Here is an 18,390-nt window from a genome sequence, read left to right as displayed (position 1 = left end):
GTTTTCAGGGTGCCTGCTTTGACTGTCTTTAATTCTCTTCCTCTTGTCCCTGTTCACCCCCTAGTGGTGACACTAATAATTTGTAGAAAATGTTAAAGGAAACCAACACACTGAGGGCTGGATCCATCCAACAAAGTATAGAAGGGCTTTACAAAGCTTTTAGGTAATTTATACATTGTGTATCAATCCCAAATTATGGAAGACTAAAAATGCTATTTTATTTTTCTTTTAGGAAGCAAACAAGAGACCTTGCTCCACAGGAAATAATCGTTAGAGCTGAAGAACTATCTGTGATTCTCAAAGCATACGTATTAGTAACGTCCTTAACCCCTTTGCGTGCTTTTATTCACTCAACTGGCACAGTGTGGAGTCCACCAAAGAAAAAACGCTTCACTGTCAAGGTAAAGACGCCATTATTTCACATAAAGTACGCTGGAGATCAGTAAAGTGACTTGGGCTGCCATTTTCTGACCTTTCTGGTTATCAAATCCCTTTGAATAAAGATTGCATCTTTTTATTGCAGCAAGCAGAGATTTTCATTTAATAAGTTCAGGTTCAAAAATGAACTGGAAATATCTCAGTTCATTCAGGATCACAAAAGCTGTATTGTGCCCCCCCCCAACTCAACATTTTAGTTCTATCTGTTGACCTATTAGAGCTAATTCTTGTGGCTATACTATGGATTTTTTTCTTTCTGATTTTCCATTTATATAAGAAAAATTTAATCAATGCAACAAATGAAAGCATAATTCCCCCTTATGCTTTTTTGCTTCATCTTTAGGAAGCATAATGCCTATTTCATTACACCATTCAATATGGAATATTTGCTGAGCGAAAAATAAAGGTCTGGAGTGTGCCTCATATAGCATGACCTGGCATAAAGGAAAATGACCAAGTTTTCAGAGAACAGCTCAATAATAGCTCAGAAAAGTTTAGTTATAAACTCAGGTTAACTCAGGTGAGGATTAAGTTCTCATGACAACACAGAGGATAGAATTTAGGAAGCTTTGATTTTAGAGAATTCACTGTTCAGCAGACACAGGGAAAATGGTAAGAAACACAATGCACAGTGGCCCACATGGTATCAAGAGATTCAAGAATGTCTCAATTTGATTTCTTTGAATTCTTACATGAATTGCATTTTCAACTCTGGAAACCATTCCAGGAATGAAAAAAAAGTGAAAGACCTATTTAAGCACTGTTAGCTAAAAGATAATAGATAGGTTAACAGAGGTAGGTGTTATATAACATAATAAAATAGACAGCTCACATCTTAAGGAAATTGTATTGATGATGTGGGTTCTTACAGTTTTTTTATCTTAAAAACAATAGGTCCCATGGTTTCCTTTATTTGCAATAATTAGTACACATATAAGATAATCTTATCAGATGAGCTGAAAAACTCAAAAGTCATGTACAAATGACCATATAAGATGATGCTAAATGAAATGAACCCCAAAATATGGACACAAGAGGTCTGTCTTTATTGTTACTGTTTTACATGTGCGATGTGATTTTATTATTATTTTGTTGTTGTTTCCTTTGTATATTCTTTCCCTATTTCCCCTGTTGTCACTGTACTTGATTTTGATACCCTGCATCTTGTTTATACATATGTCTAATCTGGGGAGGGGAAGGGGAATAACAAAACGCTGAAACAAGAACACAGGATGACCCATTGTAACAAAGATACCCACAGGACAGCAGATTGGAAACAAACTTTACAACTTTGGGTGGCTAGCGAGGTAGGGAGGATAGGAATGTGGGAGCTGGGGAAGGGAAGGGGTAGTGGGACAACAAGGAAGGGAAGGGGTAACAATGATCAACAAGAAATGTACTCATGGCCTTACTCATGGAACCATAACCCCTCCGTAAACATCTTAACAATAAAATAAAATAAATCCCTCCCAAACAATCATCTATCTCATTTTTTTAATCAACATCTAAGTTTACAATTAATCTTGACAAGTGGAATTCAATCTGGCATCTTCCTTGTTATCTCCAACAATAGAGTAGCCTTTCACCTTTCCTCAAGAACAGTAATCCCACTTTTTGTTTGCTATTAGGCTAAATTATAGGAAATTGCTGATATTTGGTCAATTGGCAGAAAATATGGTTCAACCTAATGATTAAAACTCACAGGGAGATGAACATCATCATCAACAAATAATTGAGTGTAAATCAAAATCTCTAGTCTTATAGATTATATATGTCTTTCTGTGTGAGAGTCCTCTCATTGTGTCCCCATGTCTTTACTCCATTTTGTTTGTATCCTGAATTTAATTCTTCTTGTCCTCAAAAATCCACCATTACAAGAGTTTTTTTGTGTGTATATAGTTCATATTCTCATAGGAGAGGCATTTTCTTTGTAGTTTCTTTGTTTGTTGTTTTTGCCCATCTTGAGACTTAAAGTCTGGGCACTGTCTGTGAGCTTCTTTGCTCAGAGTTAGCACTCTACTACTTTGAGCCACAGTTCCACTCCCATGTTTTTAAATGTTTATTTTATTGTAAAGATGCTATACAGAGGGGTAACAGTTACATGAGTAAGGTAATGAGCACATTTCTTGTCAAACATTGTTACCCACTCCATTGTTGTTCTCCCACTATCCCTTCCCTCATCCACCTCCCTCATCCCCCCCCCAGCCCCGATGTTGTAAAGTTTGTTTCCAATATAATGTCTTGTCAGTATTATTGTTGCAATGGCTCATCATGTGTCCTTGTTTCAGTATTTTGTTATCCCCCTTTCCCTCCCCAAATTAGACAAATGTATATACAAGATGCAGCATACCAAAATCAAATACAGTGACAACAGGGGGAAGAACATACAAAGGAAACAAAAAAACATCACATAGTACATTAAAAACAACATTCTCTCACACTTAAATCTCAAAAAGTGTTCAGCTTTGATTAATTCTTTGAATATGGAGTCAACCAAGGCTCTCAACAGATAAACCTTATCATGAATATATTACTTTTATCATGTGATGAATGTAAGTTCCTATGCGTTAAGTGAAACTGCCTTTGAGCTCTGCTTTCTTTCCAGTTGGTGTCAATACAGCAATAGAAGCTGTGCCTCTTTAATATTAGTTTAGTTAGTTTTTAAATGCTTATTTTTCATAAATATGTTAGAATACTGTATAGTCTGGATTTCCAGAGAAATAGAATCAATATACTATGTGTATGTGATTATATATACGTATGTCCTTTTATGTACACAAGGAGACTGAACTGATAAGGGGATTTACATATTAGGTTATTGAGGTTTACAGCTCCATGATTGGCCATCTGAAAGACAGGGAACCATGAAAGTTGGCGGTGTAATTCTGTCTGTCAGGAGTCAAAGGTATTAGAGAAGAGACAACAGGGGTCAAATTTAAAAGGGCAGGGACAGTATCCCATGTCAAGAAAAAGGTACAAGCAATTTCCTTCCTATTTGTTTGCTCTGATATGCTTTCTTTTTTTAACCATCTTTTCCTGTTTCTCACCATACAGCTCAAATACACATTTAATGTATATCACGTTCAATGTTCACCATTCGTTTGACATGCATTCATGATTATGTTTATATTTTTCCTTATGTTTTTTTTTCTTTCTTTTATGGAGGGCGGGGAAACAGGTTCTTCCTATATAGTCCAGGCTGGCCTGTGTAACCCAGTCTGATCCTTTTGCCTAAGCTTCCTGAATGCTGGGATTGGAGGAGTGCACCACCAAACCCTGCTCTCTCTCTCTCTCTCTCTCTCTCTCTCTCTCTCTCTCTCTGAAATCATTTATCTTTTCTCTGCTCTCTCCAAGGCTTCTTTTGTCTAGTCTACTTTCCCTGCCCCATTTTCACAATGTAAAGTTTTTATTTCTAGTTGAGATCATTGTTTTTCCGTGTTGCTCCTTTTTTTCATTAAAAAGCAAACTTTATCAAGAAATTAATCATCCTTAAAACATCTTCTTCTACTTGCTTCTGGTGTGAATGATTTTCAATTTTGTACTTGAAGTGTTTAATCTCTGATTTCAAAATTTTTATTAATTAGTTAATTAATTTATTGCTTTTTTTGAGACAAGACCTTGCTGTATAGCCCAGGCTTGCTACAAGTTTTCAATCTTGAGGGCTTATAGATGTACATCCCTTATACCTTGTTTATTTTTATTCTTGAAATATTGGAAATATTGTTCTTTTTCCCTCTTTCTTCTTTGCCAAGATTCTGAACTTCCTATTTCTTTTTTGTAAATTTTATTTTATTGTAAAGATGCTGTACTCAGGGGTTACAGTGACAACATTTCTATTATTATTCTTTTGTTTTTCTCTTAGATTTTCTATCCTTTGATTTGCATTCTGGAAGCATTTTTTTTCTAGGAGAGTTCTTTGATCTTATCTTCCAAATGGTGAAGTTCTTACACTGTATCTGTCCTGCTATCTATCTGATCTCTTGTTTGCTGTATTCTAGTCATCTGTTTCATGATATATGTGTAGGATATTCCAATACCCTTTAAGTTAAGAACTACCTGCATTTTCTTTAAATCAATTAATTTGTGCTGCACTTCATCTTTATTCTTTATAACAATTTCTTTTCATATTGCATTTTGCTACTATCTTTTATTGTTACTGGCAGTATATGAATCATGCTTATCTTAACTTCCTACTCTGTCCATTTTAGTAGCATGATATGCTTTGCTCAATTTGTCTCTGTTCTCCCAAGATAGTTGTCCTTGCCCCATGTCCCCTATTTTCCTGTTTGAGCTTAAACTCTCTGTGGATATTGTTTATTCCAGCTGGTATAGCATTTGACAAAGGCTGAGAAGGAACTTCAGGCATTGTAGAACTACTTTGGGCTACTTTCATTAGTTCTCATGCAAGCTAACTTCTCTGACTAGAATTTCATCAGCTAGACAACTTGAATTTGGGGTCTGGGTCTAGTATCCTCTGTTTTGTCCTAGACAACACAAGGTAGAGGCAGGAGGAAAAACTGATTGCTTTCCTCTAGTTTGTTCTTTTTTCTAAGCCTCCAGATAGTCTTACCATTAACCTACAGAGGTCTATCTATCTGTAGTCATCAGCAGCCAGAGTAGCATTGAGAATCTTTCCAAACCATTTCTCAAGTTCATACCTCAATCTCATTTCTCCTGTGAACTACTATTTGGATATAAGCTCTTATTTTGAATATTTTAAGTATTCTTACTTTTGTTGTTTCTGTTGTTGTTTATTAAAGGCCATTCTACCTTCCACAAGGGAAGTTATCAGAAGGTATGATAAGCTTTTGGTGAGAGCATTTTTAGTGATTTCTTGAACACAAATCATGAAAAAAGAGAGCCTTTTGTGATATGATCTTTTTCATGTTTTCATGTCTCATTCACTAATGTGTTTCTTATTCACCATTTCATTTTTTATTTTATTTTTTGCCAGGCCTGCGGCAGATGCAAGTTGCATTTGTGGCACAAGAAAACATGAGGTTGTTGTCACTTTCATCCTGTTCTCCTGACTTATTTTTTCCAAGATCTAGCTCAATTATTCTGTGCTAGCACTGTTATCTGTTCTCAAAGGGAGGCAGAGCTAAAAAGCAAGGAGAAAAATTTTCTTTTCTGGGTCAAAGTTATGCTACGTGTTAAAGCTAAAACAAATAGACCATTCTCAACTGCTCAATCATTTGACTATTACATAAAATACTACTTCCTTCTGGTGTTTTTAGATATAAAAAAATACCCAGAAACTTCTCACTGCTAATATAGGACAAAACCAAAACCCACTTCAAAGAGTAACCATGTTATATCAGCATGCTATCAAACTACATTCTTAAATTTCACAGAATGTAATTTGTTTATGTGTATATGTGTCTGTGTTATGTTGAATTCAGAGGTGAAATTGCTTAGCTCAATCAGCGGTGATTTATGCACTGTTTAGTGAGGCAATCCTCCTAAACTGGTTATCAGTGGCCATTTATAGAACATTCTGGCAGCTAAAAGAGGTATGAAAGCAATAACAGATATAACTATGAGCTCATTTATTTCCAATTAGGTCTGCTGCAGAGACACTTTATCTCATAAAGCTTAGGGAAGAGAAGAAAAATATCAAGAAATGCAAATTTGAGAAATAATGAGTCTTTTATAACCTGGATTTTAAAAATTATTTAGAATTAAAATCTTAAAAAATCTAAGTGTTAGATATTTCCCAAGGTTGTTCAAATTTCAGAAGGGCTAGGTACAAAAACTTAAAGAAGGGCTGGGAATGTGGCTCAGTGGTAGAGCGCTTACCTTGCATGCCTGAGGCCCTGGGTTCGATTCTTCAGTACCACATAAGCAAAAATGAAAAAAGCTGGAAGTGGCGCTGTGGCTCAAGTGGTAGAGTGCTAGCCTTGAGCCGAAGAGCTGAGGGACAGTGCCCAGGCCCAGAGTTCAGGCCACACGACTGGAACCACCCCCCCCCCAAAAAAAAGAAGAAAGAAAAAAAGGAAAAAGAAAAAGAACAACAACTTAAAGAAAATTAATAGCAAATTTGATTTGCTACTGTGTCTTTTTAAAAAATCGCTGCAGTGGTGTTAGAACTTGGGATCTAATTTTTGCTAGGCAGGTGCTCTATCACTGAGCCATGTCTCCAGTTATTGTTTGTCCAGATTATTTTTTAAATCTAATTTTATTGACAAGGTGATATACAAAGGAATTACAGTTACATGCACAAGGTAGTGAGTGCATTTCTTGTTGAACTTGTTACCCCCTCCCTCATTTTTCTCCAACTTTCCCTCCCCTCCAATTCCCCTCCTCCCCCACCTCCCGTCAAGTTGTTCAGTTTATTTCTAACATATTGTCTTGTGAGTATCACTGTTTCATATCACTGTTTCATTGATTCGTTCTTTGTCCTTTGTCTCACCATTTTGTTGTTCCCCTTCCTTTCCCTAATTCAGATAAACGTATATACAATACCCAGGGTACCAAAATCAAATACAGTGACAACAGATGATAACCATAGGGAAAAAACACAAATGAAAAAAGAAATCACACAGTACATTAACAAGAACAACAAAGAAAAATCTCTTGTTTCCATGTCTTGAAGTTCATTTCACTTAGCATCATCTTATATGGTTATATGTATATAGCTATTGAGGTATTCTGCTCATCTCCTAGGACTATCCTAGACATATACTAATTATTACAAATGAGGGAAACCATGGGATCTATGTTTCTTTGGGTCTGACTTACTAACTTAATGTGATTTTTTCCAAGTCTTTCTATTTCCTTATGAATGGGGTGATGCCATATTTTCTGATGAAAGCATAGAATTCCATTGTGTATATGAACAGATTTTCTGATCCATTCATCTACCGAGGGGCATCGGTTTGGTTCTATATCTTAACTATGGTAAATAATGCTGCAATAAACATGGTTGTGCTGGTAGCATTTGAATGAATGCCCAGAAGTGGGAGTGCTGCGTCATAGAGGAGTTCCTCAACAGATTAAACATAGAGCTCTCCTGTCCAGGTTATTCTGAGATAGAGTCTCACTTTTTACAGATTTCACTGTCAACAGAGGGTACTACAAGGGAAGTGAAAGAAAGGTCTCCCAAAGTAGAGTGCCCTCAGAGTGCTCTAACAATGTCCTATACCTGATCTGCCTATTTTACATTTCCTGTTATAGCTGGAATGAAAGCAGATGCCACTCTGCCAGCTTCTTCTGTTGAAGAGCTCTGGCCTTGACCCATGATCCTCCCCATCTCAGCTCCACAGGTAGCTAAGATTGTAAATGTGAGCCACTAGAACATGGACTGGCTGTTATATCTTTTTATCTGAATTTAAAACAGCCATTTTTGCTGCGGAGAGTGAAATATCACTTTCTTGGTCAATATTATAAATCGGATTTTAAACCATATTTTATGCAACAAGATCTGTCTTCCTCAATGTGTAGAAAGGAAATAGTCACATATTTTTAAAAATCTAGTTATATCTGTTAATTCAAGAGTAGAAGGCTTTCCCAATCCATTCTAATTGGTCAAATGTATCCATATCTGTCTTTATACACAGATCATATAGATTAACTATAAGAAATGCCATCAATTTAAATTTGGTTCTTAGAGTAAAAAGTCACAAGTTATCATTTTTTTCCAGTGTAAATCACAGAACAAGAAGTTATCCAATAACAGAGAACTCTAATATCTGTAACTTTTTATCAAGCTTGAAATTTCTTTACCTTTTATTTAATTAAAATGTATTGCTGAAGTTGTTTGTAACTTTGGGCAGTAAAATGCCTTTACCAAAGACTTATTTTCTCTAACTGAAAGAGCATTTTTATGAAGTCATTATTACTTCAGTCATTGATATCTGATATCAGATATAACTGAAAATGATTTTGTATAAATAACCATTTGGATACATGAATCTTCATTGAATTGAATCAGAAACAGTGTAGTTATATAAAATTGTTTGACTCTATCCTTAACATTTCTATGTCAGACACCCTATTTTGCAATGACATATAAATTGCACGGGTAAATAGTGTGTGAATGATAATTTAGTTTCCAATATATGCAGTAGAGAGATGATATAATCTAGATTCCTGGGCAGGGTAACTTTGATCAGAAAAGGGCAAAAACAGAGAGATGCAGATATTCCTTCAAGCAGTATCTGTGAGAATCATTTTCAGTGCAAAGCCAAGTTAAAGCAAGTTCATTCACAGACACTCAGCCCAGCTCTAAATCCCCCGCTCCCCACTTGGGAGGAGGGGACAAGGGAGTGTGTCAGGGGGCAGGGAGGAGAGATGGAGGAGAACCCTTCTTCCATTCTTCCATCTCTTTGCACTTGGACTTTCCATTGTTATCAGTGCAACAGCTCAAGTGCCCAGAAGAGAGGGAGGAAGCAGCAAAGGGGTGAACATGCTTGTTTACAGCATCTCTCTTTTAAAAGATGCACCTATCACGTATCCCTTATTCATTGGGAAGCATGGCACAGTGGTAAGGTTGAAGTTAGCCTCATTTGTTGCCAGTATTTATGCAGTGCCTTTGATAATGTCAGGTGAGATCGCTCATAGATTCCCAGGATAAAAATGAGTAATGTCTTTGGAAGCAGTTATAAAGTTACAGTATGGTTTCTTAGCATAAGCAGTGTTCTGATCTTCATTTTATGTCTGAAACTGCAGACTGTGGAATGGACCTTGTAAAAGACTTCCACACAGAACATCTGGCCGGTCAGTCAGTAGGCCTGGGAGATTTATGTCCCAAGTAGAAAGAATGTGAATAAAAGTCTTCTCCCTAGAGTTTGTAAAAAAGAGTTGATGTATTACTTAGCCTACTCTTGCTGGGATTAAACTAAAAACTCGCATCAGGGTGCTCATTTAAATTCTGGTTTTCTATAGATAGAAATGGTAGATGACCAGCATATAAATAAATAAATCAAAGACAGATGCTGACTTAGATTAAAAGCAGAAACTTAAATTTAAGAACTGAAAACTGTAACTTACTTAGTCTGCCTACATTGGTGTTAATAATGATTTTAAATACATAGTTTCTCTAGAAACTTACAAACTTATAAGCTTATAAACTTATAAATGCCCAAGTTATTAAAGAACAGTATTTTAACATTATTTTTGCCTGTAATGTTGCTGTTGGTGGTAATTCTGTCTTAAAAAATAATTTTCACTCATTTGTTCATTTCCAACTTCATTCTATAAAAACTTGCAATATTATTTTGTACATGCATTAATTCTTAATTCTTGACTATTATAATTAGGAAAAATAGTATTCATTAATCACGGTCAGGTTTCTTTTGTGAGAAATGGCAATTCAAGCAGATGACCTTAAACTTCAGTGCAATCAGCCAAGTGTCTGAAAACCTCACAAAATGCCTGTCAGGTGCTTAAAACCATGTTGATTAATGAACAAATGTCTGTTATCATCATTTAAATTAATGGTTTACTATTGATACTAACATTTAGGAAATATCATTTAAGAGTATATTCTGCAACAGAACATTATGATGAATTTACATTTATCATTTTGCTCATTTGAACATTTACTATCTTCAAAACTAATGCAATGAACTGAAAGGTGTATGTACAAAGAATTAGCTGATTTTATCTTAGTCTGTCTTTTGATGATAATATTACAATACCACAGACTGGGAAAATTATAATGAAGGTAAGTTTATTTTTGGCTCACAGTTGTAATCCTTTTTTTTTTTTTTTTTGTAGTGGTGCTTGGCTAGGCAGATGATCTACTACCTAACCTATTTTCCCTGACCCTTCTTGCTTTAGTTATTTTAGAGATAAGGTCTCCCATTATTTTTCCCCAGTAGGCTTAACCTGTGATTTTTCTATATACACATCCCCCATGGCCAGGACAAAAGGAGCATACGACTGTGCCTAGCCATTTGTTGAAATGGGGCCTTCAGAACTTTCTTATTAGGCTTGCCTAGAACTATGATCTTCCCACTCACATCTTCACAGCACCTCCCAATGGGAATGAGGCTTGAACACATGTTTCAGAGAAGACAACTCATAATGAAATCAGAGCAGATATGTGTGATTTATGTGTGTGAATTCATTTATAGTATATCATGTGCTATATGCATATATGTGCATGTGCATACAGAACAACTTTTGAAAAATCTCCATATTTTAGTTTATAAATGTAACATGTTTATTGTAAAGATGATATGCAGTGGTGTTACAATTCTATCCTTCAAGCAGGTGTTTACTTTTTATTTATTTATTTTTGGTAGTATTGAGAATTGAGTTCAGGGTCCTCTACCACTTGAGCTATGCCAGCCAGTCCTTTTGGCTTTAGTTTATTTGGGGATGGGTTCTCAAGTTTGTTTGAGGGGTAGAATTGTTTATCCTGGCTTAAACACTGAACTGAATAGCACATGGTACCATATATATATATATATATATATATATATATATAGGCTTTTGTATCCGTTAACAATAAATTTATAGCAGTGATACTTAATGGATTCTATGTTAAAAAATGAACTATATAATTTGTGGGTGGGGAAAACTGTAGGGAGGGGAGGGGAAAAAAGCAAAGGGAGGGTGACACTACCCCAAAAGAAATGTTCTCTTCCCTTGACTTGCATAATAGTAACACCTCTGTGATCCTCCTGTCTTTGCTTACTGCATAGCTGGGGTTACAGGTGTGCCTATTATCATTTCTGGAGGGTGGAAACATTCCACCTTGTTTTGTGCAGCTTTTTGAGATGTATGGTGGGCTGTTGGTATCACAGCCACAGCAGTGCATAAGAGCACAGAACTTCTTGCTCCTGTCGAACTGTAAGTGAGCACTCATTTACTAACCTTCCCTCATCCTAGTCATTACTTCTTTAATCAGTGAACCAGCTGAGCAAGAAATATGTTCAGACATAGCACATTTTTTACCCTTTTTACGTTCCCTTTGTATGATAAAGATGATCTTTGCTTACTGGACTTATGAGTTAAGGCAAAACTTTAGGCAAGTTTCCTGAATTTCTACTCAGGCACCTTTTTAATTTAAAAAATGTCTATCCCTAGATTTTGGCATTATCACCGTCTAGGGTAATGTTGAATATCAAAAAACAGGAAAAGTTGACCTGCCTAAATGTTTTGAAATCCTTGAAAGAAGACGGGGTGTTTGCTGTTTATTTAACTAGAAAGCAAGACTTTAGTGTTAGGCAGAAGGAAGAGAGAAAAATGGCTTGGGACTCCAGTCAATGAATAGTTGAAGAGAATAACACATCATAAATAGTAACTCCCTTACCAGGTGATTTGTGAATAAAATGTAATAATGGTAAAAATGAGAGAAGAGGGAAGTGAATGTCCATAAAATAATTCTGTTAATGCATTTTGTTACAGAAAACGTACTCCTTGGAGGAAGACAAATGATATTTACTTTCTTACTTAGGGTAGAGTAACAAAATTAGTTTTCACTAGTACAAGCTTGTTACATGTTTGTCATTTTTAGCATTTCTATTAGCAAGTTTCTTTTATTTGTCTGTCTTAAAGGCTGTGACAAATTCTAAATATAAAATGCCCTCAAATATGCCAGCTAGGTAAAACTGACTTGTCTGCTAAAAAGACAGACTTTGCTCCCTTCAGAAGAAAATTTGACTTGCATTTGTCTTATGTGATTTATGGATTGTGGGTTTAGAATGAAATACAGTCTTTTTCCCTCCCATATATTAAAATGTGGCTTCAAATTTGGAAGAAACAGCAATTTTCTGTTACCAAGGAAACCAACATCAGTTTCTGAAGCAAAAAAGTTACAGTATTGCCCTCACGTGGTTATCCTTAGTATTACATGAAGGGCCTGAGCTGACCAAAGACAGACAGACAGACAGACACACAGACACACACACACACACACACACACATGAAAAAAGAAGAAAGGAACAAATGATTAAACAGCAACACTGTAATATTCTGTTTCCATTGCAATATATTTTAAGGAGTTATTTGATCATTTGTAATTGTTGGAAGAAGATTATACTGCTAAACAGACATTCTGAATGACAATAATTTTTCAGTGCAATTTCACTTGCTGATGCCACAAAATTATTTGGGATGATTGCAGCATTTATCCATGGTTGGATGTTCTTTTTCCATTTAAGAAAACGTTTCAGCACACAAAGGTTTTAAAGTTATTGTAAAGTTAGTAATGACATTTTAGACTCATGATATAAGATGGTATTACTTTTATCCCTGTACATTTGTATTGCTTCTTTTGATTTCATTCTGAACCTCAGATCTATTGGTAATACCAGTTCCTGTGAATTATATAAATGGTCTAACAATGTGGAATAAAAATCAAGATCTATCGCTCATTTCTCTGAGTGCTGCCTAGGCAGACAGAGCAGGGCTCTTTCCCAGATTCTGCTTGCACACACAGTGCCCTCTTCTGCACCTGCCTCACTGGAAAGCCCTATTTCACTACTTGCTTAGTTGTACCTCTGCAGCATCTGCAGGTGAGTTCCTCCTACAGGATGTGGCCATTCTCTGAACTCCCTGCTGATTCTCACTCCACCCTCTGTCTCTTACAATTGTTCTCTCTCTCCCCAAGCCTGTGCAGCCAGTTCTTCAAGCTCCATAAAGTAGGTCTTTACATTTTTTCCGAAATGGACTGAAAACAGGAAATGGAAGTTCTAGTGTCTGTATATGTACCCACAATATGTCTCCTCCTTAATATCAACTTTCCCAGGCTTGGGATCTGCTTGCCTAAATTCCAGTAGTTCAAGGCCCCTTAGCACCTTTGAAAAGAAAGACTATTTCAAACAGATGCATGAGTATAAAATTCTAGTAGAATAATTTCTACCAGATTTCTTCCCAGGTATATTTGAAAAGAGTGAGAATGTAGCCGTGTGCTTGATTGCCGGTTCAGCTACATGAAGAATAAGTAGTCAAGTCCTAGAGTCAAATCATTATCTCTACTCAGGAGGCACAGAAGAAAACATTATGCTAAAGAAATATATTTCAGCTTCATGCTTTCAAGGGGCTACTGTTAAAGTAAAAAGAAATGTGATTTAAAATCTGAATAGGACAATGATGACTCCTTTCAGGCTGAGCAATAAGCAAATATTCCATTACATTTGTACTCTAAGGAGAGAAAAATAAATCACTGATGTGAGGCTATAGTATTGGATATTCAGGACCCAAAAGAAAACCCTCAAGGTACCACCACCTTAGAAGCTTAGGAATTAGATGTATGGTACCAAAGAGATGGGCATATCAGGAGGCTGAAAAGATTTGTGTTTGTTTGTTTGATCTTTTCAAACTGCTATGCTAATGAAAAAAGATTTTTGTGACAGGGTAAAACTTAAATATCAAAACAGGAAAGTATTTAAATTAGAAGGGAATAGTGTCTTCCTTGATGGTTTTATTCTTAGAATAGGAGGATTTTTCAAATGGAGGAATGTCCTTTACTAATGAAGGTATAGAGACAAGATGATTTCCTCACAATAAGTTGGTGAAAAATTAATGCATTTAACCTACATTGTCTGCCATGTATATAAAGTTTTGTTTGCTTTTAAAATTTGATCTCGGAGCCAAAAAGAAGGGAAAGCAATATTGAATATTTCAGTGACCATTCAAAATTAATCCAGCTCAGTTGTATTCTAAAACTGTTTATAGGATATATAATATGTGTTTGGCAATGTACAGAGAGGCCCAGAGAAATAATAGTTTTTTAAATGTAATGGAACTTATCCATGTGAGACATACATATTTATAACTAATACAGGGTGGAATTCAGTAGGCCATTCTGAGTTGCTAGGATAGTAAAGAGTAGGAGAGACGTGTTCTTAATGTGGAAAGTGAGGTTGATTTTACAGAATGAGGTTGATTTTACAGAATGGATGCCAGCCATTGTGAACTGGAAGATAAATGGGCTGATTTGGAAGATGGGGAAGACAGAAACCACACAAGGAGAAGCATACATTACAGTCTCGGCACTATGGGCTTCTTCATTCAGCTAAAATGTGGATGTGGATGGAAGCTGGAGAATTGTAGTGTGGCCTGAAGACAGGTGTACCAGGGCATACTAGGATCTGAACCTGGAATGTCCAAAGTCTTGTGTGTTGAAGGCTTGGCCTCAGCAAAGCAGGGTTCTAGGATGGTTGAATGGTGAGGCCTGCAACCTTATCAATGGATTGATTCACTGATGAGTTAATGGCTGAATGGACTATGGGGACTGTGGATACTATAGAAGGAGGGTGGAGGTAGAGAAGTGTAGGTCATTAAGTGGGCGTCCCCATGAAGACTGAATTGTGTCCCTAGCTTCTCCTCCCTACTATCTCCTTCCCTCTTTCTCTGCCCCCTCCCATTATTCATCCCCTCTCCTTCACAACTTTCATGAGGAGGAGAGCTTTGTGTGACCCACCACAGGCTTCTACCATAATGTTCTGCCTCCCCACAGCCCAGAAGCAACAGAGCCAAGTAACCACAGAGAGAAACCTCCAAAACCATGAGTCACAATAGGCCTTTCCTCCCCTTGTATTGTTTAGGACTGATGTTCTGTCATAGTCAAGCTAAAGGAATTAAGAAACATCTTTTAAGCTGATTTTCTCATGTATTTGGAGACTAGGAAGGAGAACAGAACGGGGGCGGGGGGGGGGGAAGGGGAGGGAATGTGAGGTCGTGTGGAGTGGTTGAGAGCAGACATGGTATCTTAAGAATCAAAGCCCACTTGAATTTTATGGAACATTAAATACAAAATGCTTGTCATTTTATACTTCTGAACATATTCTTAGGGGTGGTCCCATTCGAAACTTTTAAGGAATTTAAGATAGAGTGATATATTCATACCCATTCTAGGTGAGGAAATGAAGAGCTATGATCTAGCAAAGGTGCCAACACTCATGAAAAACAGCAAGGAATCAAATTCAGAGTTCCAGGGAATAGAGTCTGTCTTATTACTCCTGGATAACTTGCAGTGCCAAGAAATCAGGTGCATTTCCTCAGGTGGAGAGATGACACAGAGCTCCATGGCTGAGGCTTGCTCTCTACATTCAGGTTTGCTCTTCACCTTATCACATGCTTACCAAATCAATTGGGGGAAAATTGCTTGAAAACACTTCTGGTAAAAGTAAGTGTGGGTCTATTTCCCAAAGTTTGTGGGACAATTGCAAAACCTAGAGGCATTCTTCCCTGACATTTCTTTGCAAATGTCTTTGAGTTTTGGCTTTCATTCAGTTAAACCAAGGCATTACAGTTAAACCAAGATATCTGTAAGTTAGGTGTCTTGAAATTCCAGTTTGTTTTCCCATATGCAAATAAAAGGTTTTGGTTATATGACATAAGACTGGATGAGCAATTAGGCTTTTTATTAGTTGAACAATATTTAAGAGCTTTATTGATACTTGTTGAGTTCTCACATAAAGCAATGAATTTATAGCAAAACGGTAAAAGAACTATTTTTTGTTTGTTTATTTGTTTTTGTTTTTAATACTATTTTGTCCTTGAGTACTGGGATTTCTGTGCTTCATGAGTAGCGTTAGTGCATGACTCAAATTGAATTTTGTAAAGATGCTTCAGGAACAATGGAAAAGGAAATGGTCAGTTTTAGGGAACTCTGTGTGACTTCTCAGTGCACAGGAAAGCACTGATTTGAGGTAAAGAAGACTAGCATTCTGGGTACCTACATACTTAATCATGAGCTTTTAAATTATTTATAATAGTTACATGCTCATTTCATATATCATATAAAGCAACAAATTTTGTTTAGTTTAGCAGCATAACTGAGATGAAAGAGTTATCCGAAAACAGCAGGGGGATGTAATAAATGTAGTGTTGATCCATTAGAGGAGCTCATACATTAAGCTAATTATCCCATCATTTTCTCTATTATTGTAGAAAGAGAACCCATTATTTCTTATAATGAATGCATTTTCCTCTTATTTCTATTTGACCATAAGACTTAACAAGACCTAAGTTAGATAACCTGCATAAAATACCCAGAAATCTTTTCCATTTTTTCCTCTCTTATTTTGCTGAGAGTATTTGTACAAAAGTGAACCAAGGATCTTTCAGCCAATTACAGAATATCTGTGAGGATTTATACTGCCTGTCTCAAATATTACCAATTTCAATGTCATTTTCTAGATATGGCCATTAATAATATGGAAAGCTTTCAAATCTTCTTTTATTGAAGCCTTAAAAAAGGCTTGTGTTTTAACTTTAATGGAAAAAGTTGTGACCTGTTCGAACAATGGCACTCACATAAAGAAAATGAGTGGGCATATACGCAGAGAGTTCAATAGTAAAATCTTTACAACTTTTGCTTTTGCTCTTTTCTGTGAATGCTCTTGGCTACTTTATACACCCCTGAGAGATTCCAGAGGGGGTAATAAGAAAACCTTCCAGTTCTCTGAAAAGGTTTCCTATAATGCAATCAAGGTACCACCATTCAAAGAAAATAGTTAATTCTTTATCCTACACATAGCTTTTTGTAGCACTGTAGCCTGCTTCTGATCGATTCTTTCATTGTCTTGTGGTAGAATTCACAATTTTCCTCTGAGAAACTGCTTAAGTCACATAGAATCTGAATTTCCAAGTTTAATACACATAGTTTAAAGCATAAGATTATTCAGAAGTATGAACAAATAAAATTAATGTCACTGGAAGCATGAAACTTATTTCAATATTGAATTTTTGATCTAATGCCAAGGAACAAGTAAAATGAATCCTAATTTAAGTTCAGCTAGTTCAGTTTTTCTGTGGTATATCCTAAAGCAAGCCAATTTTCAATGAAGTAAAACAAATGATGAGAATATTTGTATTCTGAAATCATTTGATTTAACAAGGACTTTTTTTCTTGATCTAGGCAATTTCAGTTGCAAAACATCTTAGTATTTCCAAAAGGTAATTAAGGCTCCAGCAATTCTCAAAGTTTTGAGCTGATATTTTAGCTGTGTGGTTGTAAAGGCATGTGCTTGAGAGTTAGGACAGTTCCAAATGTATTTTCCATAGCAGTAAAAACATGGATGATTCATTCTTCTTTCATTTGGAGTCTGTCCACGTTGCTAAGCATGGTGCAGTCAGCAATATAAGGCCGGAGAGCAGGCGAGGCTCTGCAGCCAGGCTACAAGCTTCAATATCCGTGGCCTTTATCCCAACTGTGGAAGCCTGGACAAGGAATATGTGCTGTCCACTCCCAGCTTCTTCATCAAGCAAACACAGAGAAGTGTCATCCTTGTTCTCATAGCAAAGCTATGAAAGCAAACAGAACAGTTTGGTGAAAGGAAGGTTTTCATGTTTTAAGGGGGGGAAAAGCTTTTTATGCAAAATAGACAGGTACAAAATCTGAGGTATTTGGAATATTTTAGATAGAGTTCATGAGAGTTTTGCCAGGCAGCAGACCCGTGGTTCATGCTCCTAATTCTAACTACTCTGGAGGCTGAGATCTGAGGGTTGAAGACAGAACATTCATGAAACTCTTCTCTCCAAGAAACTACTAGAAAAGCTAAAAATGAAACTGTGGCTCAAGTGGTAGAGCACTAGTCTTTAGCAAAAAGAAGTTCAGGGACAGGGCCCAGGCCTTAAATTCAAGCACTTGACCAGTACACACACACACACACACACACACACACACACACACACACACACACACACTTTTTTTTTCCAAAAGTTAGGAACAGATTGGTTAGAACACATAAAGAGATCTTGTTGAGTCCAAAGAAGTCAATAATAATATTCATTAAGAACAATTAGCTTAAATTCTAGGGGCATTAAAACTGAGGAGATTTGAATGTCCTCCCTAGCCCCCCTTAATTTGGACAAAGAAAATAGAAAACTGGAGGCTATGTATTTGGGTGATCTACCAATGAGCAAAATTGACCTTTAAAGGGTATTTCCTTTTGAGCATTGACAGTGACCTGAGACCCTCATTGCCTAGGTTAATAGTCCAGCATCCAGTGCTCTGCTCTCAGCATTCAAGCATGATGTTTGCTGTTTCAC

The 18,390-nt window shown here is 36.4% G+C and overlaps 1 protein-coding gene across 1 annotated transcript in view; it reads left to right on the top strand.

Moving 5' to 3' along the window:
- Window positions 1–18,390, top strand: part of Cped1 (cadherin-like and PC-esterase domain containing 1) — a 241,432-nt gene that overhangs the window by 89,361 nt on the left and 133,681 nt on the right. Inside the window, exon 6 of the mRNA XM_013019900.1 lies at window positions 233–401. Within this exon, the coding sequence (XP_012875354.1) occupies window positions 233–401 (169 nt within the window). The remainder of the gene's footprint in view (window positions 1–232; window positions 402–18,390) is intronic.

This window comes from Dipodomys ordii, unplaced genomic scaffold, assembly GCF_000151885.1.
Source record: "Dipodomys ordii isolate 6190 unplaced genomic scaffold, Dord_2.0 Scaffold48, whole genome shotgun sequence".
Classification (NCBI taxonomy): domain Eukaryota; kingdom Metazoa; phylum Chordata; class Mammalia; order Rodentia; family Heteromyidae; genus Dipodomys; species Dipodomys ordii.
Note: the sequence above shows the minus strand (reverse complement) of the source record. Positions and strands in the feature narration are given on the sequence as shown.